Source organism: Barbus barbus (assembly GCF_936440315.1).
Source record: "Barbus barbus genome assembly, chromosome: 31".
NCBI classification, from domain to species: Eukaryota; Metazoa; Chordata; class Actinopteri; order Cypriniformes; family Cyprinidae; genus Barbus; species Barbus barbus.
The window spans coordinates 15,863,900-15,887,972 of NC_136759.1; the positions used below are offsets into that span (position 1 = coordinate 15,863,900).

Sequence of the window (24,073 nt, forward strand, 5' to 3'; positions counted from 1 at the left end):
AAAGTTTCATTATATTCAGTGAAGCTCTACACTGCTGCACAATTATTCTCTTATTTACATTGTGTGTTCATTTTGTTCTAATGAGAGGATTTATGTCTGATGAAAAAACATGCGGTTCTTCTAAGTGCATAGAAGGATTCAGAGTGTCATCTTAATTTAATTATAATTTAATTTATTCTTTTATTTATATTTCATTCTGTTTTTCTTTGTTCTCAGAAGCGCAATAGTTGTATCTTTAGTGGGTCACAGACACTCGCCCATTCTATTATTTATTTAACACTAATTTAATATTCAAATCTTATCAGTTAACTATTAATGCTTGGATACCAAACGGTGGTTGTCGGTAGGAAAAATGAACCGAAATGAGCATCCCTAGTTTGTTTATTTATTCATTTATAATTATAAGTATATGTAAAATCAGGAGTTTAACCTGTTTTCTTTTACATACTAAAGAAGTACCACTAGACTATACCATTTTATATAAAGGATTTTTGTTTGGTCATGTATTATTATCTCACTTAGGGCACCAGTTGAGCCAAAGTGCCATTAGTTGTACGATGCTGCTGCCCAGTACAATAGCATTTTTTATATTCCCAGAATTTTTTGAAATGTGTAGTAGCATTTGTTGTTCCATATAATGGATATGCATGTTCTTTAGGCCCTGGCTGGTCCTCATTTCTACACCTGGGGAGATCATGGAGGTATTCTGATGGCTATCGCACAGAGTGGCTCCACCAGAACACTCAAGTCAGTAACCGTTTAAGGATCTAATGTTACTCTGCTTTTAGTAGAAGCTCTTTGAGTATTATCTGGCTTTAGGACGTTACTGATAGCTGGGTCTTGTCTTTTGCTTGCTCAGATTCAGTACCAACGAGGGGGAAACCTGGAAGGAGTTCCAGTTCTCAGAGGAGGAGGTGTATGTGTACCAGCTACTGACTGAACCGGGTGAAAAGAGCACCATCTTCACCATCTTCGGCTCATATGCGGACCAGAAACACAGCTGGCTCATTGTGCAGGTCAACGCTAGTGATGTTCTTGGTAAGAGAACAGTGCACTTATAATGCACTTGTAACCACCACACCTTAACAACTGCCCAGCAAATTCTACATCTGCAGCCAATTCTACATCTGATGTTATGATTTAGGTGTGCCGTGCTCGGAGGGCGACTATAAACGCTGGTCTCCTTCTGACGAGAGGGGAAACGGCTGTCTGCTCGGCAGAGGGATGGTGTACAAGCGCCGATCGCCTCATGCCACCTGCTTCAACGGCGAGGACTTCGACAGGCCCGTCACTCTGTCCAACTGCTCCTGCACTCGACAGGACTATGAGTGGTATGAGCCGAAACCCTTTTCCTTTGCTTTTCTCATTTTACCATTTTCTAATTTTCTTTTCATTTTCTCTATTCTGCACTGAACGCCAATCATTTCCCACTACTTTGTGTCAACTTTATCTGTTTGCAGTGACTACGGGTTTAAGCTGAGTGAAGATCTGTCTCTCGAGGTGTGTGTGCCTGATCCTGAATTTTCTGGAAACCTTTATGCCCCACCAGTACCCTGTCCGGTGGGCACCACTTACCGCCGCAGCAAAGGGTGAGAACAATGTTACCTTTACCTACAAAACACAACTGATTATACACACTACGATTCAAAAGCTTGGAGTCAGTTTTAATACTTTAATACTTTTATTAAGCAAGGATGCATTCAATTGATCAAAAGTGACAGTAAAGACATTTATAATGTTACAAAAGATTTATATTTCTAATAAATGCTGTTCTTTTGAACTTTCCATTTGTTAAAGAATCTTAAATGTTTTACAGTTTACACAGAAATATTAAGCAGCACTGTTTTCAACATTGATAATAATAATAATCTTTCTTGAGCAGCAAATCAGCTTATTAGAATGATTTCTGAAGGATCATTTGAAACTGAAGACGGGAGTAATAATGCTGAAAATTCACCTTTGCCATCGTGAATCACGCGAATGAATTGCATTTTAAAATACAATAAAAAAGAAAAACTATTTTAAATTGTAATAATATTTGATATGTAATATATATTTCACAATATAACTGTATTTTGATCAAATAAATGCAGTCTTGGTGAGCATAAAAGACTTCTTTTGTGCTCGCCAAACTTTTAAACAGTAATTGAGTACTGATTCGGGGGAAAAAAGAACTCCTTTTCATGTTTTATTATCGTATAATACTGAACCAGGCAGAATTTAAATTGGAATTGGTAGATTTAAAATGAAATTAACGTACAAAAAGAATGACTGCACCACTGATTGCTTACAATAGTTTTGTTATATCACACACACACACATTTATATTTATATATTAAATGGGGTGGATTCTTATGAATCTTTAATCTTATTTTTTCATAATTATTTTAGGTTACTTTGTAGAGGTCACTTTGAAGACTCTTGTTCCCTCTATAAAGCTGAATCATATCTGTTGTGATTCAGTGCTGAAAATCAGCAAAACATTAAGGGGTCTTAAGGGGGTGAATACTTATTAAAGGCTCTGTGTCCTCCTGGATACAGATTGTTAGCCGCCACCATCAGCTGCAGCCTTGGAGCATTATTAGATCTGCCTCTGCTGTGTCACCATGCATCTCTCCTCTCATCTTCTGCAGTTGAGAGGAGAGGATTTATTTAGAACATGGACTTGAACCGAATTTAGCTGGATGAGTTTAGATCTCATACTCTATCAGTTGAGGTGTGAGGAAATGAGGTTAATCACAATTAAAGTAATGATTCCTGGGAAAATGGGGAAGTAAAGTTAATTACTATTATTTAGGGATGTTTACTATATTATGACCATATCTATTATGAACCAAACTTTTTTTTTTTTTTACTTAACATTTAGGTCATTGTTGTTGTTTTTCCTTTTTTTTCAGCTAATGTTGGTTATTTAACTGGATGGGGACTTTTATATTTCACAGTGGAACTTCATCTAGATGTAATTTAAAGGGATAGCGATAAATTACAGCAAAGATTAACCCATTTAATACAACTCTAGAAATGTTCTTGCCCTTTAAGGGCATGTTTCAGAAAAATAATATAGATGTATGTGATTTTTTTTGCGCAAAATAATGCATCAATACTGCAGGTATCAATATGTTTTATTATGGTCATTCATTCAGTTAATTTAATGAAAGCATGTAAAATCAACATTCAGAAGTAACATATCACAGAAATAACAAAACTATTGGTTTTTAGTACCTGTATATGTGTATATATATATGTATATATGTGTGTCTAAAAAGCATAATATTAGCTACGTGTTGGTAACTGGTCAATAAATGATGAATGGAATTAGCAGTTTCAGATAAACTTGCGACAACTTTGGCACTTCTCAATATATTACGCAAGCATAAGAACAGCAAAAGGAGAATTTATATGAAAGCATGAAAATTCATAGACGTGTAATTACAGCATCACCTAGTATCAAATTTTAGAACAAAGTTCTTCAAGAAGTGAAATTTGCTGTCAAATTTAATAAATGATTTGCACTGATGTTAAGGTGTGTCATCTGATGCTTTAGGTACAGGAAGGTTTCTGGAGACAGCTGCGGTGGGGGAGATGTTGAAGCTCGGCTGGATGGAGAAATGCTGCCCTGTCCTGTGGGAGGTACGCTGAGATCCTCCTCTTCAGCTTATAAAATCATATTCTCTAAGCTCTTTTTATGTAACACCACACAATCCTATGGGATGCAACATGAAGTTGTGGAGTCAAAGTTCATAACACGGCCTCAAACTAATAAAAAAAAAAGACTTCACAAGATAAAGCTTTGATGTAGGAACATTTTTGAGATATCAAGTTTAATATAATAAGTTAGTGATACAAAAAAGGAATTATTTATTTTCTTTTTACATTACATGCAAGTTTGTCTTTTTTAAACGCACTATACTGTTCAAAAGTGTCAGTTAGAAAATGAATCAAAAGTTACAGTAAAGACAATTACATGACCAAAAGACAATACATGACCAAAAAAAGTCCTTTATATTAGATGGGATAGTTTAGTGGTACAGTCCTTGTTTAGTGTGAAATATTAAACGGACTTCACATGAAAAATAAATCAAGCAAATTGCAACAGAACTGATTCTAATGAATTATGTTGTATGATAAATTGCAGTTTTGACATTTTATTTCACAGGAAAAAAGTTTACAAGAATATGGAGCAAAATAAAGGTGGAGAAACAAGTCAAGTATATTTATATTGTGCATTTTAAAGCAAGTTGATGAAAATTATGATAATTCTGCAAAATGAAAATGTAAATGAATTAAATAAATACAATTTTTATACTTGCAAAAGAAATTTATACTTTTATTAAGCAGGGACATATTAAATTGATCGAAAGTGACACTGAAGACATTCATAATGTTACAGAAGATTTCTATTTCAAATAAATGTTCTTTTGAACTTTCTATTCATCAGAGACTCATGAAAAAAGTATCACCATTTTCACAAAGATATCAAGCAGCACAACTGTTCATATAAGAATGATTTCTGAAGGATCATGTGACACTGAGGACTAGAGACTGAAGGCTGCTTAAAATTCAGCTTTGCCATCATAGGAATAAAATGCACTTTAAAATTATTTAAATTGAAAACAACTATTTTAAGTTGTAATAATAAGTTTAACAATATTAATGTTTTTACAGCATTTTTCATAAAAAATTATACAGTCTTGGTGAGCAGAAGAGACCTCTTTCCAAAAAAAAAAAAAAATCTTACCAACCCTAAACTTTTAACAGTAGTGTACATTTAATATGCTGAAGGTCTATTTTTGTCATTCATAGAATTTTAGTTTGCTCACTGATCATTGCATCGTTTTGTGTATCTACCTTTAACTTGTTTTTTCCATCTTGAAGTGAGAACAGTTGTTTTTTTATATAGGTGGACTTAAAATGTTTATCACTGAAGACATACTGTATGCAGATGTAAAATATAGTTTAGATTAGACCTTTTCACTTCCCTTCTTGACTATTTGACTTATGGGATCTCGTTTTTACTAATAATTTCAGAATTTTGTTTAGTTGTTTGGTAGCAAAAACATAATCAATCCTGTTTCTAACCCAATCAAAGACACATTTGTTGGTCATTTTAAAAAGGATATTTGCAAATGCATTTTAGGACACAACGTGACACATAAAAATCCCAGTAATGTCTACAATTGTGTGTGAATGTGTGTCTATAGTATATAAGCACGAATGTGTAAAATACAGTATTGCCTCAACGTGACCACGCTGAAATGATATGATGATCTGATTTCTTCAATGAAAGCTGAATAAAGTAATGTGGACAGTCAGTCCTTAAGATGGGATTTGAAAGTCAAATGAGGATTGTTGGAATGTGATCAAAGCCCATCTCCCCACCGAGCTGTTCTTAAGAGCCTTCGCTGTCTAGACTGCCTTTACTCTCCAGCATTGTGGCTTTTAGCCACTTGACCGCGCTTCAGTGGCCACGTTGATTGGCTTGCCTCTCTGACTAGATGACGCTGGGAGTAAAGCAGCCCTTTCAGAAGCTGAGATCTGATCCAGCGGGAGAAGGAAGTGATGTGACTCTCAGCAGTGCCATCAGTTTTCTTTTACGATTTGCAGTGAAACAGAAAATGGAAAACCTTCCCAGAAGGGTGCAAGCTGTTAGCAAGGAACAATTCCCTTTTAGTGCCAATGGTTTTGAAATTAAATGCTCACATGGGAGTGTTCGGGTGAAATATGTAGTGTGTTTATCTGGCATGAATCATTATTTCACCTCTTAACTAAGACCTCTTACCTACTTTTCTTTTTTTTAGAGAGTAATGAGTTTATCCTGTATGCGGTGAGGAGCTCCATTCACCGCTATGACCTGGCCACAGGTACAGACCAGCAGCTTCCACTCTCGGGTCTCCATGAGGCCGTGGCTCTGGATTTTGATTATGAGAAGAACTGCCTATACTGGGCTGATATTTCACTGGACACTATACAGGTGAATAAACGTCCTTCACTCACATAAAAATAGGGATATACAACTACACAGTATTATTTCGGTCTTACAGTCATTCATATTGTCACAAAAATACTGGGATAAAAGTTTATAATTCCGATATAAACATTGATGTCTATGGTAGCGATCAAAATAGAGCAAATCCTCTTTTGAAAGTAACTGGCTCTTCAAATAATGCTTGTGTCGATTGCATTGGTTTGCCACTAGGTGGCGACAAGTGACTTTAAAAAATGTATTTGTCATTGAATCATTCATTCAAGAGATTCGTTCAAAAATGCCAATTCATCCAGTAATGAAACAAGTGAAGTATTTATGAGTGAGTCATCGAATCATTAATTCAAACCACTTTTTCATAATTTTAATATTAAAAATGGGTGTATTAAATATATAATATTTTAAATACATATATTAAAATGTTTAATAATTCATTCAAATTAATTAAACACTTTTAAATAGAAAGAATCTTGATCTCTATTTGAGACAAAAAAAAAATTTATCCAGAATCGTGCAGCTCTACCATATATACAGGGGCTTTTGGACTGGAGGAACCTTTTCATAGTTCCTAGAACTATTGGTGGAAGTTTCCGGTTTTTGGCGTTTTCGCACCGCAGGTACTAGGAACGTATTTAGTTCTAGGAACATATCTAGTTCTAGTATGCTGGTTGGCCAAACGCATACGAAACTCCAACTACCAGGCATTTTTAAAAATCTGTGTAAAAATTTTAAAAAATTTATTAGTCGCAGAAAAAAACTAAAAATCCATGCAGTCCGTGATTAACAGATCGTTAACGCCTAGTCCTAACGGCTAGGGCTAATACAGCACATTGGGCAGGACATCCAAATGCTCGCCTATCATTCATCCACCTCAAATATGGCTTATCATCTGAAATATGTAAGTATTAGCAACTTAACATGGCCGCTCAATCTAATGTTAACCTAGAGAAATGTGCGCTACTCAGTGTCTGTGCGGAGTGTGGAAGCTGAACAGTATACTAGCGCTCACTGCAGGACAGATGGATGCACCAGTGCACTCACTTAAGGCTACTCCTAAAATACTCCATCATTTTTGCTCATACAGATAAGAGTAAATACATCTTTTGAATCTGTAAAGACGCTACATTTATTTGTGTGCACTCACAATAACAACAAATTGCGCTTTTGTAAACATGATGTGCTATCTGCCGTCTCGGTCTGTGCAGACATTAAAAATATATCTATAGAGAGTGAAATGTCTACTTTCAAATGAACCAGTTCAAATGGAAAAAAAACTGAAAGATTATGTAATCCGTATGAAACATTCATACAGGCGCGTCCACTATAGTGGAGATGACGAGTAGTGTCGCCGACTTCATCTCTTAAACCATAAACAAAGAAAGCACTAGTTTATTAAATTATTAAAATGTTAATGCAGTCTCCTTACTGTTTTTCCCTGACACATTCATACTCATTACTTCTGCCGGTGCGCTCTGGCAAGCTTTATGCATGTGCTTGAGCGCTTATTAGTCTATGCAGGCAATTAAAGGCTCGTTATAAGGATTTAAATGGTTTATTAATAAATGTGCGATTAGTCGACTAATGCTTAAAATGAAGGACTACTGGTCGACCAGAAAAATCCTTAGTCGAGGGCAGCCCTAGAAAACCGCGATAACGATTATTATTATTACAATTTATTAGGCAGTTATTAATCTTATAAGTATTTTCTTTGATTTTGTGTTGTAGAGACTGTGTTTGAATGGAAGCTCTGGACAAGAAGTGATTGTCAGAAAGGACTTACAAAACGTGGAGGCGCTGTCATTTGACCCCATCAGCCGGTTGCTGTATTGGGTGGATGCTGGTGCTCACAAAATCGAGGTAACCACAAATTAAAACTACAGCAACATCAGTTACAGGTGTTCGTTCCTGTAGTCATCCTCACACTGTCTGTTTTCCAGGTGTCCAACTCTGATGGAGACCTGAGACGCATTCTGGTCAATTCTTCAGTGGTGGAGCAACCTCGAGCCCTGACGCTCGTGCCAGGAGAGAGGTACGGTGTTCCCACAAATCACTTGTTTTGCTTAACAATCCGCATTCTCCCTTCACCCTGACCACTAAGTTGCTGTTTCTTTTAGCTTGATGTTTTGGACAGACTGGGGCGATCGCGCAGCGGGCATCTACCGCAGCTGGATGGATGGTTCCAACATCGCCTGCATTGTGTCTGAGGCAGTTCGCTGGCCCAACGGCATAACGGCCGATGAATCGTGGCTGTACTGGACAGAGGCATATGGAGACCGCATTGAAAGAGCAGACTTTAATGGAGGCCACCGTACTGTGATAATGGAGGGCCTGCCACATCCTTATGCTATTGCTGTTTTTAAGGTAGGCCCTTCTGGGATTGTTGCAACTGATAATAAACTGTCTTTAATGATCATAAACACTTTGTTGAACTGGTGTTTGTTGGTGTAGAATGACCTGTACTGGGATGACTGGTCTAGAATGGGAATCTTCAAAGCACCTAAATCAGGTTCACCAGACAGTGAGATGCTAGTGGGCAGACTGACAGGAGTGATGGATCTAAAGATCTTCTACAAGGGAAAAAACAAAGGTCAGTTCTTAAGGGAAGATAGTCCTTCTGAAACACATGGGAAATACACCTTCCAAAGACCATGATAGGGCTCCACTTGTCAGCTTGTATTGTATGTTTAAAATAAATATTTAAATAAACTAATTTTATAATTTATTGTTATTAGTCGTTTCTAAATATATAAACTAACATTATCATTGTAGTTCTTGCATTTTATTGGACAATAATTTGCATGCGAAGAATTTGCAATAGGGTTATTATTATCGTTAACTAAAACTAAAACCATAAAAACAATTCCATTACTTGAAATAAAATAAAATACTTAAACTTAATGTTTTTTAAATTGTAGCTAACTGCCAGGGCAGCAATTTTGTTTTTTAGTTTAAGTTGAAACTAATACTATATCTTAAAATTTAAAAGAAAATGACAAAAACACAACAATATCACTAAACCTTTAACTAAATAAAACACAAAATATAAAAATAAAATTCAAAGTAGTAACAAAAAATATAATAGTATATCTGTGATACTAAAATAATATTGGTGTAAGATGAGTCTTCAATATTTTTGCTCTGTTTACACAGGAATAGAGAAATACATTTTTAATGTGTGTATTTTTACACACTTTAGTTTTGCAACTTTATTTTTAGTTAACAAACAAGCAATAAAAGCACAAAACCACAATATTGATTTCAGGGGCTCAGCTTCATACAGTTGCCCCACTGGTTTACTTGGATACAGAAATAGTTTTTAAAGATTTTTGTTTTTCTCTCCTTTAGGTCAGAATGCTTGTGTGGATCAGCCATGCAACCTTCTGTGTCTTCCCCAGCCTGGAAACAAGCATCACTGTGTTTGCCCTGATGGAGTTTCCACCACCATCCTACCCTCAGGAGAGCATCAGTGCCAGTGTCCTAGTGGATACCAGCTCCACAATAATACATGCATTAAGACAGGTCTGACAGACTCAGAAGTATCAGATATCAAAAGCTCTAAATGCTAAATAAACATTTTTATGAAATTTAAATGGATTTCTTTCAGAACACACCTGCCTGCCAAACCAGCACCGCTGTGCTAATGGTAAATGCATCAGCAGCATCTGGAAGTGTGACAGTGACAACGACTGCGGCGACATGAGTGATGAACAGGAGTGCCGTGAGTGACATCATCAGTCCTGTCTCATATAAAACGCCTGAAATGTGTATGATCTGTGTTTCATATTTTTTTCTCTCTCTGCAGCCACCACTTCCTGTGACTCTGCAGTCCAGTTCCGCTGTGTGGCCTCAGGATCCTGCATTCCACTGGCTTACAAGTGTGACCATGAGGATGACTGTGGAGATAACAGTGATGAGGAGCATTGTGGTATGTGTTTGTGTTTAGTGCTACATGTCAAATGTTCAGTATATATCTGAGATGATTTTGGGGGTGATATAAAATTAAGAAGTTTAACAGTATTCTAATGCACTATTAAATTAACCTTTAAATTTCCTAAAGAACACATTACAGACCAGTTTAGAGATCATGCTCTGTATCACAACTTGCAAATAAAAAGTTGACCGATGTTGTTTTTGTTTTCTTTTTTTAAATATTTTTTTCTCTGAATTGGTATTTTTAACTAAAACTAAAAAAAAATTTAAAATAGAAATGTAATTCATTTTTGTCCTTGGAAACTAACTGCAATAAAATAAGTCAAAGTGCTAAATTTACTAAAAGTGAGATAAAAAATAAATCTAAGCTGAATAGAAATAGATATTTAAAAAAAGACAAAAATGACAAAAGCATGTGACAAAATTGCTAAGACTAAAATTGAAATGAAACTATAAAAGATCATAAAAATATTAATAAATACAATAGTAGAATATAAATAATTCTAAAATAACACTGCTCTGAATTAAACTTAAGCAAAAATTGTATTAGTGTGAATTTGATAAAATGAACTTAATTTGTATCAATCAGTTAAAATTTGAAATTGAAAAACAATTGAAATCTGATTAAATGTCTAATTAAAAATCTAATTACATCTGTGAACACTTACATATTGCAAACTGGTCCCTTCTTGGTGTGTTCGACTTGAAGCAGCACCACGCAGACCGATCATTGTATGACAAAGCACCGCGAGAGCTACAGAGATATGTTCATGGAAGAAATGAGAAGATAGTAAATAAAATAAAAAAATTAATACTGCTTTTTATGAGTGTAAATTGTTATATTGCTGTATATAAACAAAAAATAGTTAATAAATTAAAAACAATAATTATTCTGTTCATAAATAAAAAATTCTTAAATTTAACAACATTTACCTTTTGCATTACATTTTTTGGATCTGTTTGGCGTCCTTGGATTCTTTGGATCCAGCTTCCTTGGACCTTTTTTTGTTTTGTTTAGCTATAATTGCTATGTGTTTTTAGTTGTTCAGTTAAAATAACTAACAATAATATTGCATCTGCTTCCTTTTAGAGTCACACAAATGTGGACCGGGGGAGTTCACCTGTGCAAGAGGTGTGTGTATTCGGGACGCGTGGCGCTGTGATGGAGACAACGACTGCAGGGACTGGTCAGACGAGGCCAACTGTACTGGTGAGAGAAAAGACACTCATGTACACACCGGTGCAAGAAATATGCAGTGAAATACATCACATCTACATCTTCAGTGTCTCTCTCTCTCTTCCTCATTCTGTCACATGAAGTGGGTCACCACACGTGTGAGAGCAGTAGTTTCCAGTGTCACACGGGTCACTGCATTCCTCAGCGCTGGGTGTGTGATGGAGATGACGACTGCCAGGATGGCTCCGACGAGGACCCAACCCAGTGTGGTCAGTCTCAAACACTGCCTTACACTCATTGCATTTGACTTTTTTCTTTGGAAAAACGAATGCATCAGCATCAGTTTCTCTAATAATATTGCTCACTCATATATAATTCTGTGTAATTTGGCATCTTTCGGTTTTGTCCTTCAGGTAAAGAAAAGTGTAATGGCTTCTTGTGCTCTAATGGCACCTGTCTGCCTGCTAGTGCTCACTGCAATGGTGTGGAAGACTGTCCAGGAGGCGCTGATGAGCAAAACTGCGGTATTGCTTTTTATAAAAGTATATATAAGTGGAATTGTTGTTTGTTGTGTTGTAATTGTACCTAGAGAAATAATAAGAGTCTGTTCTTGCAGGTCCCCTCTGTGCACACTATATGGAGTTTGTGTGCAGAAACCGAGCGCAGTGTCTGTTCCAGTCTCTGGTGTGTGACGGCACCCGGCACTGCTCCGATGGATCTGATGAGGACCCGACATATGCAGGCTGCTGTGAGTCCAACACATTTGCTAATTGAAATGTGACCATTAGAAAATGTTCACTAGAGGAACTAGCTAAAAGGTCCATTATGTGCTTCTGACTAGGACTGTCCATGTAAATGTAGTGCAATTAATTACATTAATAAATAAAAATATCATCATGTACACATTTAGTTACACCCCCTGACCTGAATGTTAATTCCTTAAGATATTCCTTAATAAATTATTAAATTTAACATAAATATACTATTCAGAAGTCTTTTTTTGTTTTCTCATACTTGTCTGCTACATTAATGTATTGTCTTTAATTCATAGTGTCATAATTTATTCATAATAGCTTCTCTGCAAAAATTGATATATGCACTTACTTTCAACTTAATTTGATTAATTAATCGGCATATCGTGTAATTAGGTTTTTAATCAGTCTTAATTGACACTCCTAAATGTGGATAGAGCACAAATGCAGTGTTCTGTAATGAATTGATTAGTTCTCCTGCTCCTCCACAGCAACTAACCCTGAGTTTGAGAAAACGTGTGACGGCTACAGCTTCCAGTGTTCCAATGGAATGTGTGTGACCCTGGAGTGGAAGTGTGACGGCATGGACGACTGTGGCGACTACTCAGACGAGGCCAACTGTGGTGAGCTGGAACTTTTGACAGACTTCCAGTCAGAGCATTCAATAAATAAGCTCCAGTCATACTTGGAACGGCTTTGAGAACATGCTGTTTAAAAGTGCTTGTTTCTGTGCTTGTTTGCGATTGAGTTTTGTGCTTTCTGTTTCAGCATCCCCGACCGATGAGCCTGGCTGCTCGCGTTACTTTCAGTACGAGTGTAAGAACAGCCGCTGTGTGCCCGCCTGGTGGAAGTGTGATGGGGAAAATGACTGCGGTGACTGGTCTGATGAATCTCAATGCTCAGGTACACAAATCAGCCCAGTACACTGTGTCCTAGTCAGCGTCTATTAACCTTGTTTGTAGAGTGCTGACAAAAGAGAATGCTCAGTGGATTAATTATAGTTAATTATATTGCGTCTGTGTTCAGATGGTGGAGCTCCTCACACACCTGCGCCGGGTCCTGCTACCTGTGCTCCTAATCGTTTCCGCTGTGGTTCTGGCGCGTGTATTGTGAACACCTGGGTGTGCGATGGCTATGCTGATTGTCCTGATGGCAGCGATGAAGTGGGCTGTCCCACAGGTGCTTCCTCTTCTCTTTTCCTAGCCAATACTAGGGGTGTCAAACATATGGCTTGTGAAAGAGTCTCTCTCTCGCTCTCTCTCTCTCTCGCTCTCTCTCTCTCTCTCTCTCTCTCTATATATATATATACACTCAAAGAATCCTGAAAAAACTGTACAACAGCAGTTTATAAAATTTGTATATTGAAATAACATATACAAAAAAAAATACATTTCAAATATATACACATCCATTTATTGTATAGGCTTTACATTCATAAAATATTTTTTAGCTATAAACAATAAAATTATGTTTGCATGTTTTAGCTTGTATCAATAAATTAAGCATAGTCAAATCAAAAGCTTTTTTTAATTGTGTGACATTCGACACTCATGTTCATGCATGCAAATTCATGCTTTTCAGCTCAGACGTGGGTGACACAACATTCCCAGGGTACCACAGTTCATTTTCACACAAATTATGCAATTCATGTAATACTACTGAGTGTTGTCACTTAATAATAACATTAAAAAATTTCAATAAATAAGTGAATTTCTTAATTGTTTTCAGACATCAACTAAACGAAAAACTATTATATTAATGTTTATTCAGACTGAGAAGCTTTTAAGATTTAATCATTGGGGGAACAAAAAAAACTTCAAATACTTTTTAACCCTTGAGTCTTTATATGTATTATCCTTTTGTTTTATGCTGTTTCTGTGTTTGTCTTAGTCAAAGGCTCAGTGACTCCATTGGCAACTCTTCCTCCTTTGGGCCGCTGTACTAAAGATCAGTTCCTGTGCCTGAAGCCTCCAGTCTGTATCGCTGATTGGCAGCGCTGTGATGGACATCCTCACTGCGTGGACGGGTCTGATGAGGACAACTGTCGTAAGTGCCTATAAGAGAATCATACACAGTACAAAAGTTACCCACTCTTTATTACCATTTTCATCAAAACTGTCAAATAAAACTAACATTATTCTCTATATACTTGGATAAACTGGGAAAGGGGTGGTGTGGCTAATGTCTTCACATACCTGTAAATTTTAAGAAGCTCCCCATTTTATTTCAGCCACTCATGGTCCGCTATTCTGTGTGAATGGTACTCTCTGTGCGGACGGCGAGGCCTGCGTGCTGAACAGCGAGAGGTGTGATGGCTTCATAGACTGTTCTGACCGGAGTGACGAGGACAACTGCACTAGTGAGACACTGAGAGACGTTTGTGGTGTATTTGCCATTGAAATCTGACTGCAGTAAGCCGACTGACTGTTCATGCTGATTCACTCTATTTTTTTCCTTTCTCAGTGGATTTGCTGGTCTACAAAATTCAAAATCTTCAGTGGAGTGCCAACTTTTCTGGAGTTGTGACACTTACCTGGTCAAGGCCCAAAAATATGCCTGCATCCACCTGCTCTTTTGTCATCTACTTCAGGTATTAATTCAGGCTTTGTGTTCATCTACACCTGTGTTTTCTAAAGCCCCGTTCACACCAAGAAGGATAACTATAAAGACAACGATATTAGTGTCAACACCAGCAAATGATATCATCTGTTTATTCTAAGTGCATGGCTCGTCTGCAGCTTTAAATTCTCAAGCTAGATATAGCAGGATGGATTCTGATTGGGTGTCAAAGTTTGTATCGTTCATCAACTGGAGAAAATTATTCTGAAAGCGATTCCAACGATATCGTTTCTCTGTGCTTTTATCGTTATAGCTGTGGTGTGGACGCTGCTATTCTTTAATACCGAGAACGATTCTTAGAACTATATCTTTATCGTTATCTTTATAGTTATCGTCCTTGGTATGAACAGGGCTTAAGCCTTTTAAGGTGATGGACCACTTGAACTGTGGAGAAAAAAATTTGATTTAAATTTTTTTGCTTTTGCTTTTGATTTGCTTTGCTCTGTTTTGTTTTACTTTGCTTTGCTTTGATTTTGTTTGCTTGGTTTTGTTTTTTGTTTCGTGCTTTGTTTTGGTTTACATTTTGTGTTTGGATTTTATTTATTTATTTGTTTGTTTGTTTTAAGCTTTCTCAGGTGGACCACAACAACTTTGTGCCAAAAATCACAGACCAATAAACCTTTATTATTATTTTTTTGTTTTGTTTTTTGTTGCGTTTTATTATTATCATTTAGTTTGCTTATTTTAAGCTTTTTAAGTGGTGGAACATGTTAATGTTGAATCAAAGAATCACAGACCACTAAACTATTATTAATTTTAGTTTTGTTCATTTTAATTTTTTATTGTTTTAATTGTATTTAATATATATATATATATATATATATATATATATATATATATATATATATATATATATATATAAAATAATTAGTACATAATGAGGCAACTGGCAGTAGACATTTAATTTGTTTTATAATTATTCCGCCATACTAAATACTTTATATAGGGAACCCATGATCGACACACAACAGTAAATGTCTTCAGGTCAGTAATAAAGCTGTATATATTTTCCAGGCAGGTGGGTGTCCAGCAGTGGACGTCCATGGACACAAACAGCAATAAGGGCAGTGCCGTTCTGACCGTGTTGATGCCAGACTCAACCTACCAGGTGAAGGTTCAGACTCAGTGTCTCAGCAAACAGCACAGGACCAATGAAGTTCTCACACTACGCACACCAGAAGGATGTAAGTCTGCCTTAGCAGCACAGTCACTAATATGATTTATGGAACAGCTCAGATTTACACGGAAGAGATATGCTGACGACTGTGTTTGTGTGGCAGTGCCAGACCCTCCACAGAATCTGCAGCTGAGCTCTGACAACGCTGAGGACGGGACGGTACTGTGTTCTTGGAACCCTCCTGATAAAGCACATGGACTTATTAGGGAGTATATTGTGAGTGAGAAGCCTTCAGTGCTTTTTAGCATTTATCAACGCATACTTCTATCTAACCAGCACATGTGTGTTTGCAGGTGGAGTACAGTGAAAAGGACAGTGCAGAGTGGTATTCTCAGCGCAGCACCATCACGAATGCAGAAGTGAAGAACCTGCAGCCCAGCTCGCTCTACAGATTCAGGGTGAGACACTCTAAAATCTGCATGAAGTTGTTTCATGTACACTTCTGGTGATCATAGCTTCACCTAACCTTTATTCATCTGTTATTTGTCAGGTGGCTGCTGTCACAAGCAGAGGCATGGGAAACTGGACCGAAATTAAATCCATTATTCCTCAAAAAGGTAACAAAACTATATAAAAGAAACTGACATGTTCGCAGAGGAGCGCTGACTCCCCCTGCTGGACATTTATGCTCAAGTGTTTTATTTTATAGGATAGTTGAAAGCGATCGAGAGTCATTTAAACTCAGAGTCATAAATATAAACAGATCAATTTGAACCTTTAATTTAATATCACTTAATATAAAGTAATGTGGTATCATGAATAATTATGAGACAGGTCCTTCTCATAGTATAAGGCCATGCAGTCTCATAAAAAATTGAGACATTCAAAATAATGGATACTAATATTCAATGAAAAATAAAAGATTTTAACATTCTTTGATCATATGAAACATGTATTTTATATACTACCACTTAGTTTGTGGTTGGGTTTTTTATGATTTTGACACATCTCTTTCTCATGTACTCCAGTGTCACACAATCTTTCATAAATCATTCTTATATGCTACTCAGGAAACATTTCTCATTATTATCAATGTTGAAAGCAGTTGTGCTGCTTAATATGTTTGTGGTAACCATGATATTTTTTCAGGATTCTTTGAAGTTCAAAAGAACAGCATTTATTTTAAATACTTCTGAATACATTATTGCTCAATAAAATTATTAATTTCTCTCTCAAAAAAAATAAAAAACTTAATGACCCTAAAATTGAATCGTATATTAACAGTAACTGTTGATAAGGATTGGTGGTATGACCAAAATCTTATCTTACAAAATCCTTTCACTGTATTTCAGTATATCTTCTCAGAGTGTATCAGGTTGATTTTTTTCTTTTTTTTTTTATGATTTTTTGCAGGAAGGTTTAACCTCAAATGTGTTATGGATTACATAAACATATAGTTATGTCTGTTTTAGTGTTTGGACAAAACACTGCTCTAGTGTATCATGACTCTTTAATAATGTGTTTTTCAGCTCTCTCTCCTCCTGATGTTGAGATCACCAGTATCACAGAGGACTCCATGATTTTGTCCATCACCAATGATTATAAAGTCCAGGTCAGTCATTTTACTTTTTCTCTGTGTGTGGGTTACGTTTATGACCTCCTCCTAATATAATATTTAAATATAATATTGATCTCTCTCTTTTAGGTGAAGCACTATGTTGTTGTCATTTCATGGGTATTTGATGAACATGTAAAGGAGAGCTGGAATTACACGGTTTCAAAGACGTTGAAAGGTACTGTAAAACACTTCACAGTCATCAAACATCATGTCAGCATTTCTGGAGCTATATAAAATACGTGTGCTGTTTTCTGTACAGCCTCTAACCTGACAGCAGGAATGGTGTATGAGGTGGCGGTGTGGGCTCACACGGATGATGGAGACAGTCCTACTTCTCTGTTCCGCAAGCAGACCAAAGGTACTAGACCTGCCCAGCCATCACTAAAGGCCCGACCGCTCAACCAGACCGCTGTAGAGTGCAACTGGACCGGCCCTCAAGCTGAGGTAAGACTAAAGCCTGGAATACACTACTTTCGTAGTAGTCACAGAGGAAAACATAGGAGGAGGCATCATACACTAAATGACTGAGGATCACACACTACCGGATTTTAAAGTTGTTCCGAACATAACATAACAAAAAAAAAAAAATCATAATAAAATGCAAGCACGCTTCCAGTATGTGCTTATAATACAGAACATTATTGTGTGTTGGTGTGGTCGCAAAAATAGGTAACATTATAGTTATCTTGATCCTTCTTACTCATGAACACCTAAAGTGCGGTCATATTTATCATTGTTCTGCAAAATTTCACTGGCGATATCCAGTGTTTTCAGTAGCAATTCACGTGAGGGTGAACAATTTCCCCACGCAAATTTAGCTTGTTTATAAGTTGGTTACAAGAAAAGTGAACCCATTAAGTTGATCGGTTTTAGGAATAAACTAGCCTTTTAAAAGTATTTGATTGAATTCATACTAGGGCTGGGCGATATATCGAACGCAATGATCACACGCATCTCTTCAGTAAAGCCGGTTCCGTGATTAGCGGTAAATCTCCATCGCCTGCTTTCAAACGGAGCGGCATTTAATACACAGAGCCGTAGATCACTGACAAGCTACACAATATTGCGTTCATTATCGCAGATGAATCGCCTTCAATAATGAACGCGATATTGTGTAGCTTGTCATTGAACTACAGCTGTGTTTATTAAATGCCGCTCCATCTGAAAGCAGGTGATGGCGATTTACTACTAATCACGAAACCGGCTTTACTGACTAGATGCGCATGACAATCATAATTCAAGCCCTAATTCATAAAAACTTGTGTATTTACAAGTATGAAAACTAAAGAAAATGAATACTATAAGATGTGATCAAGTACAGCATTTATTTTTATAAGCTAAAGGTGCGGTCACATTTACTGTTGTTCAACAAAATTTTGCTGGTGAAATTCAGTCGTTTCAGTAGGAATCCATGTTTTTGGAAAGGGCAAAATATTTCTCTATGCTGATTTCACATTAGGTTTTATCATGCAAATTTTACAGCATTTCAACCGAAAGCTGCTTGATTTGAAAGTGTTGGGAGTTGTGCTTCAAATATCATTAAACAATTAAAAATAGATAATGGACCCGCAAAATTTTGCTGAAATTTTGTTGTGTCCTGACCTTTAAGTTGAAAAGTGTCTATCAAGACATCATTGTAACGTTTCCATGTTTTCTTAGATGTATGGAGTGTTCTACGCCACATCCTTCCTGGATCTATACCGCAGACCTCGCAGGGTGAATACCACCTCAACCAGTCTGACGGTGATTGTTGACAGCGACAGGCAGTTCCTCTTCCTGGTTAGTGTCCACCCTCCTCCTACTCATTTTAGACATCCAATTGGGCACCGTGATGAAGTGATTGTGTGTTTGTTGTTCAGGTGAGGGTGATCGTTCCATACCTCGGGCCTCCATCGGACTATGCCGTAGTGAAGATGATCCCCAATGAGCGACTTCCACCTCGTAACCTGCACAAGGTGCGAGTGGATAAGACACAAGCCACTCTGAAGTGGCAGCCGCCATACGATTCTCCCCGCAGTCCTTTGGTATGACCACATAGTCAAGTTCTAGACTGTCATTTTTTTTATTTATTATAAAACATTTTAGTTATATGTCAGATAGGGTGTTTCAAGCATCTCTGTGTGTATATATCAGACGTACGCAGTACACGTGCGAGATACAGTTCGTAAAACGGAGCGGGACTATAAGGTGAGCACTCAGAACAACACAGTGGAGTACACGCTGAAGGGCCTGGAGCCTGGAGGACGCTACAGTATCACCGTCAGGCTGCTCAACATGAGCAAAGAGGCCAGCTTCACACTCAACACGGGTATAGCCATCTCTTTTATTGCCTTTTTTAAATATGTTTACAATAATTTATTCCTGTGATGGAAAAACTTAATTTTCAGCCTTTAAGATCACATGAGCCTTCAGAAATCATTCTAATATTTCAATTTGCTGCTCAAGAAGCATTTCTTTTTATTAGCAGTCATGCTGCTTAATATATTTGTAGAAACCATGATGATTTTTATCAAGATTCTTGGATGTATAGAAAGTTCAAAAGAACAGTCTTTGTCATTATAAATGTCTTTACTGTCAATTTGATCAATTATATGTGTCCCTGCTCAATAAAAAGTAATACTTTCTTTCAAAAGAAAAAAATTGTACTGACCACAAACTTTTGAGAGGTAGTGTATTAACAATTAATATAATTTTAAAATAACATTTCCTGCTGAATTGTATTTTTCCACACAGCTCCTCTGCCTGCGCCTGAGGCCCTCAAGATCTTAGAAGAACAGGATCATGTGTTCCTCTTCTGGAAGAGCCTGGCTGTGAAGGACCGGACCTTCAATGAGAGCAGGGTTAGAAACCAAACACACCTTTGAAGTCTACATAAAATCCCCAATGACTCTATTTACTCAATTAATGAGCATTTCCAGTCATTAACTTTCATTATCTTTTAACCAGATTCTTCCACCTCTGAAACTTTCCATTTTGGCTTTTCTATTTCTATTTCCTTTTGTTTCACTTATGAAATGGTTTCACTAATAATCATCTGATCCTTCAGGGCTATGAGGTGTATATGCATGACAGTGTCAGCAACTCCACAAAGTGTCTGGGTAACACAACAGAGACGTTCCTCAGGATCAGCAACCTGTTGGTGGGCCATAACTACACGTTCTCAGTGCGGGCGCGCTGTCTGCTCAACAACCAGCTGTGTGGAGAAGCGGCGGTGCTGTTATATGATGAACTGGGCAAAGCAGCAGGCATGAGCTTTTATTCAATAAACATTTTTCTTCTTTATCTTTGTAGGCAATTTTTGATCTTGACTTATGTCATCTTTCAGGGCCAAACGATGCCTCATCTCAGTCGGGTAAATCAGAGGACATGGCAGCGGTGGTGGTCCCAGTGTTGTTCCTGCTGTTGGTGGGTGTGTGTGGAGGCCTGTTGGTGCTTTACCTCAGACACCGTCGGCTACAACACAGCTTCACCGCTTTCGCTAACAGCCACTACAACTCTCGTCTGGGCTCTGCCATTTTCTCCTCAGGAGATGAGCTGGGTAAGACCAGTCTCCCACCTTTCATAAAATTCAGTACACTTCAGAAAACTTCACAGAAGTGTCATTTAAGCCACTTTTCCACTGAAATTACCTGGAACAATTTGTCAACCAGGATCAGTTGACTTCAGTTCATCTCAGTTCACTTCATTTTACAGTAGTTCAGTTTACTTGTGGTTAGCTCAGATGACTTGCATGTTTTAGTTCAGTTCACTTCTATTTAGTTTAGTTTAGCTCAATTGACTTCAGTTCACTTTAGTCCAGTTCAGTTTACTTCAGTTGTGTTGTGCTCAGTTTAATCACTTCAGTTAATTCAACTTCACCATTTTAAATCAGTTTCACTTCATTTTATTTCAGTTAAGTTCACTTATAGTTTATTTCAGTTTAGTTCACTTTAGCTCTTTGTTCACCTGAATTCAGTTCAGTTCACTTAAATTCAGTTCAGTTCAGTTTTCCACACTGTGAAAATTGGCTACTAAGATGTTTCTTTGTTCCCTCTCTTCTTAAGGTGACGATGATGAAGACGCTCCTATGATCAGTGGCTTTTCAGATGACGTTCCCATGGTGATTGCATAGCTGGACAACTCTTCTATCCGCCTCCTTCACTTCCCACTCCACTTCCTCCTCATGTTTTCTTACGTGCCCATCCGGCACGCCTTCACGCTATCGAGCCCCCTTCCTCTCTACCCCACCGATCTCTTAGAAAAACGCTGGATTTGGGTTTCTGGACCCTGAGGAAGAAAAGAAAGCATGGAGCAAAAGAGATATTTTTGAAAATAAGATGCACTTTTTTCGGATGCGCAATAACTTATTTTTTATATATAATATATGTGGGTATTGAACTTTGTAGGCATTAACTGAAGCAAACTGTGAAGGAGTTTGTCAGCTGATCAGCAGACTCACTGAACAGGGAAAAGACCCTTATTGTACAACAAACTCTCACATGAGCATTGCATTTGCTTAAAGCCAAAACAAGCACCTAGATATGGGTACATCAGTGCAAAAACACAAAATACTCAACAAAAAAATCTAAAAAGCAAACCTCATATGTGTACAGATGAGAAAAATGGACCAATGAATGCTGATGAAAAGGGAAGGCAGTACGTAGGCTGTTGACAGTAAATTGCACAGGATCAGATTTTTGTTGTATATGCTCGATTTGTGTCACTATGTCAGTAGGCCTGCATTTGTCCATGGTACCTTGTTTACACTTTGTACATTTGTTAATTTCCTTGCTCAGCAATAGGTTTAATTCCCTCTGCTTTTTGAAAATGTGAAAACTGTAACCTGTTTTGGTTGTTTTCAGAAAAGAATGACCAAAATGAATACAGTTATTTGAGTGTTGCCTACATTAAGTTCCATGCTTAGCCCATATGTTCACTGTCTTCTTTGATTTATCCTACGCATTTTATCTAGCAAATATTATAATACTGCATATCCTGTGTGCTGCGATGGTTTTAGTCCTTTAGTGTTCTCAGGGAACTGGGTTAGTGTAGATGTACCAGCGATATCAGTCACACTGCCACAGGCAGCGCAGTGTGTTTAATTCGGAGACTTGCTGTACAGTAGTTCCATATTGCAGTGAAGCCTGTACAGCTCTCGTCTAAATGGACCAGAAGGCTTCATTATTGTGCCAAGCTTAAGAAAAGCAGAGGGTAGAGCAGACGTCTTGCCTTCCCGAACCGTTGTGAAGAGGTACATGTGTTAAATCCATGTTTCATTTAACTGTGTTGCTTAAAAGATTACTTTGTGAATGTTGTTTTTTTTTGGGATCTTGTATTGAGGTGACCAGAAAAAAAGGAAAATGGACATGGTCTACCCCCTTCTTTAATGTTCAAGGATTTTAAAATGAGGTTTACGGCCGGTTTACATTCAAATGCTTGTGGTCATTATTAATGATACCTTATTAATTGGAATTAAAACTGTTCAGTTGATAGATGTGGCAGTTTTTAGTGAAATTGTTCTTTTCAGTACCACATTGCCTTATTACAACACACTGAGTAAAGTATGTAGCAGTATGTCAATGTGATCACACATGCACACGTTCACAGAAAATTGACTTGAGTAACCAATTGTAAAAAGACTGAAATGCGATAGGAAATGTGTGTATCGACATATTGTGAATTACCACTGTATAAAGTTCCAGTGCAGCACTTGTGTGAATTCTGAGCCACCGTTTTTATTTTGTCTTTTTTGTATTCTTTACGCGCACCCATTTGTGATATTTGTCATGCCCTGTTTGAAACCCATTTATTTTTGTTCAATAAGATGTAAAACATTTGACATAGCAGTGACCTTGGACACCGCCATGTTTAAATCTTTGATCTTGCCTGCCTACTGAGGGTTTTAACGATAAGAAACTTGTAAGTGGTACAGTCTGAGATGTTTTATGAACCACTTATGCTGAAATAAATGTGGAAAACTGAATCTGACGACTCTTGCTTTGTGTGGCGTTGGGAATAAATGCCCATAGTGGATACCTCACACAAGAAATTCATTTAGTTCTTTTTACCACTTGCAGCCATAGCATTTTCTGCACCTTGACATGTCAAAGGGATAGTTCACTCCAAAATGAAAAACTATTTCTCATTATTGTTCATATTAATGTCATTTCAGAACTGTATGACATTATTTGGAATGCACATTTTTATTTGTTTACATTTTTTTTAAGAAAAACTGGTCTGCAAAGCTAAAAAAAAAAAGCAGCAAATGATCGAGGTTTTCAAATTGAATCTTTTCAGTTTTTTCCAAAATATTTATTTATTGATATTGGTTTAAAACAAAGTCTCTTCGTGCCCTCATAGCAGTAAATTATTTTATGTGGAAGGCTCAGGGCCATAAAATGTTACATTCTGTCCGAATGCAATGATAGGATGTCCTACCTGCCTGTCATCCTATGTATTTGCATAGCTCCAGGCAGCCAATAGCGAGAGTTTGGGGGCGTGGCTACTGCTGTATTGTAGCAGACTGAGCCAGAGCGTGGATTTAGCCGGTGTGAAAAAAGAAAGTAGTGCAAGCAAAATTCAAAGACTTGCCAAAATACACAAGAGAAAAATAAAACAAGGGTAAACTTAGTGTTTTTGTAAGATGTTGGAATTAGATTTAATGTTTAGGTTTCAATCAGTACGACAAACTTGTGGAGTTTCTTCTCGACAGGTAAGCTAAACCTAAAGTGAGAAGTATTCCAAATACAAACCCACTTTTACCTGTCGAGCCTACGTACCTTAACTTTTATAGACCTGTGAGAGTTGTGTTTGAGTTGGGGGTGACGCGTGACGCTGAAAGAGGCATATTTACAAAGGTTTTTTCTTTTTTAATAAAAAAAAAAACATGCTCTATTTT

At 37.2% G+C, this 24,073-nt stretch overlaps 1 protein-coding gene across 1 annotated transcript in view; it reads left to right on the forward strand.

Moving 5' to 3' along the window:
- LOC306850900 (sortilin-related receptor-like) overlaps positions 1-23,162 on the forward strand; it is a gene marked incomplete at its 5' end in the record, with an annotated part of 64,119 nt that extends 40,957 nt beyond the window's left edge. Inside the window, 37 exons of the mRNA XM_079386848.1 lie at positions 659-747; positions 860-1,038; positions 1,145-1,331; positions 1,461-1,589; positions 3,545-3,630; positions 5,799-5,971; positions 7,709-7,840; positions 7,921-8,012; positions 8,098-8,344; positions 8,432-8,570; positions 9,329-9,502; positions 9,588-9,701; positions 9,786-9,908; positions 11,004-11,123; positions 11,234-11,359; positions 11,504-11,614; positions 11,707-11,838; positions 12,334-12,465; positions 12,611-12,745; positions 12,869-13,021; positions 13,733-13,888; positions 14,073-14,201; positions 14,306-14,432; positions 15,476-15,645; positions 15,742-15,854; positions 15,932-16,036; positions 16,129-16,195; positions 17,108-17,190; positions 17,284-17,371; positions 17,456-17,640; positions 18,856-18,975; positions 19,056-19,220; positions 19,330-19,504; positions 19,930-20,036; positions 20,243-20,441; positions 20,522-20,734; positions 21,240-23,162. Of these exons, the coding sequence (XP_079242974.1) occupies positions 659-747; positions 860-1,038; positions 1,145-1,331; positions 1,461-1,589; positions 3,545-3,630; positions 5,799-5,971; positions 7,709-7,840; positions 7,921-8,012; positions 8,098-8,344; positions 8,432-8,570; positions 9,329-9,502; positions 9,588-9,701; positions 9,786-9,908; positions 11,004-11,123; positions 11,234-11,359; positions 11,504-11,614; positions 11,707-11,838; positions 12,334-12,465; positions 12,611-12,745; positions 12,869-13,021; positions 13,733-13,888; positions 14,073-14,201; positions 14,306-14,432; positions 15,476-15,645; positions 15,742-15,854; positions 15,932-16,036; positions 16,129-16,195; positions 17,108-17,190; positions 17,284-17,371; positions 17,456-17,640; positions 18,856-18,975; positions 19,056-19,220; positions 19,330-19,504; positions 19,930-20,036; positions 20,243-20,441; positions 20,522-20,734; positions 21,240-21,307 (5,043 nt within the window). The 3' untranslated portion in view covers positions 21,308-23,162. The remainder of the gene's footprint in view (positions 1-658; positions 748-859; positions 1,039-1,144; positions 1,332-1,460; positions 1,590-3,544; positions 3,631-5,798; positions 5,972-7,708; positions 7,841-7,920; positions 8,013-8,097; positions 8,345-8,431; positions 8,571-9,328; positions 9,503-9,587; positions 9,702-9,785; positions 9,909-11,003; positions 11,124-11,233; positions 11,360-11,503; positions 11,615-11,706; positions 11,839-12,333; positions 12,466-12,610; positions 12,746-12,868; positions 13,022-13,732; positions 13,889-14,072; positions 14,202-14,305; positions 14,433-15,475; positions 15,646-15,741; positions 15,855-15,931; positions 16,037-16,128; positions 16,196-17,107; positions 17,191-17,283; positions 17,372-17,455; positions 17,641-18,855; positions 18,976-19,055; positions 19,221-19,329; positions 19,505-19,929; positions 20,037-20,242; positions 20,442-20,521; positions 20,735-21,239) is intronic.
- Between the last annotated feature and the right edge of the window lie 911 nt (positions 23,163-24,073).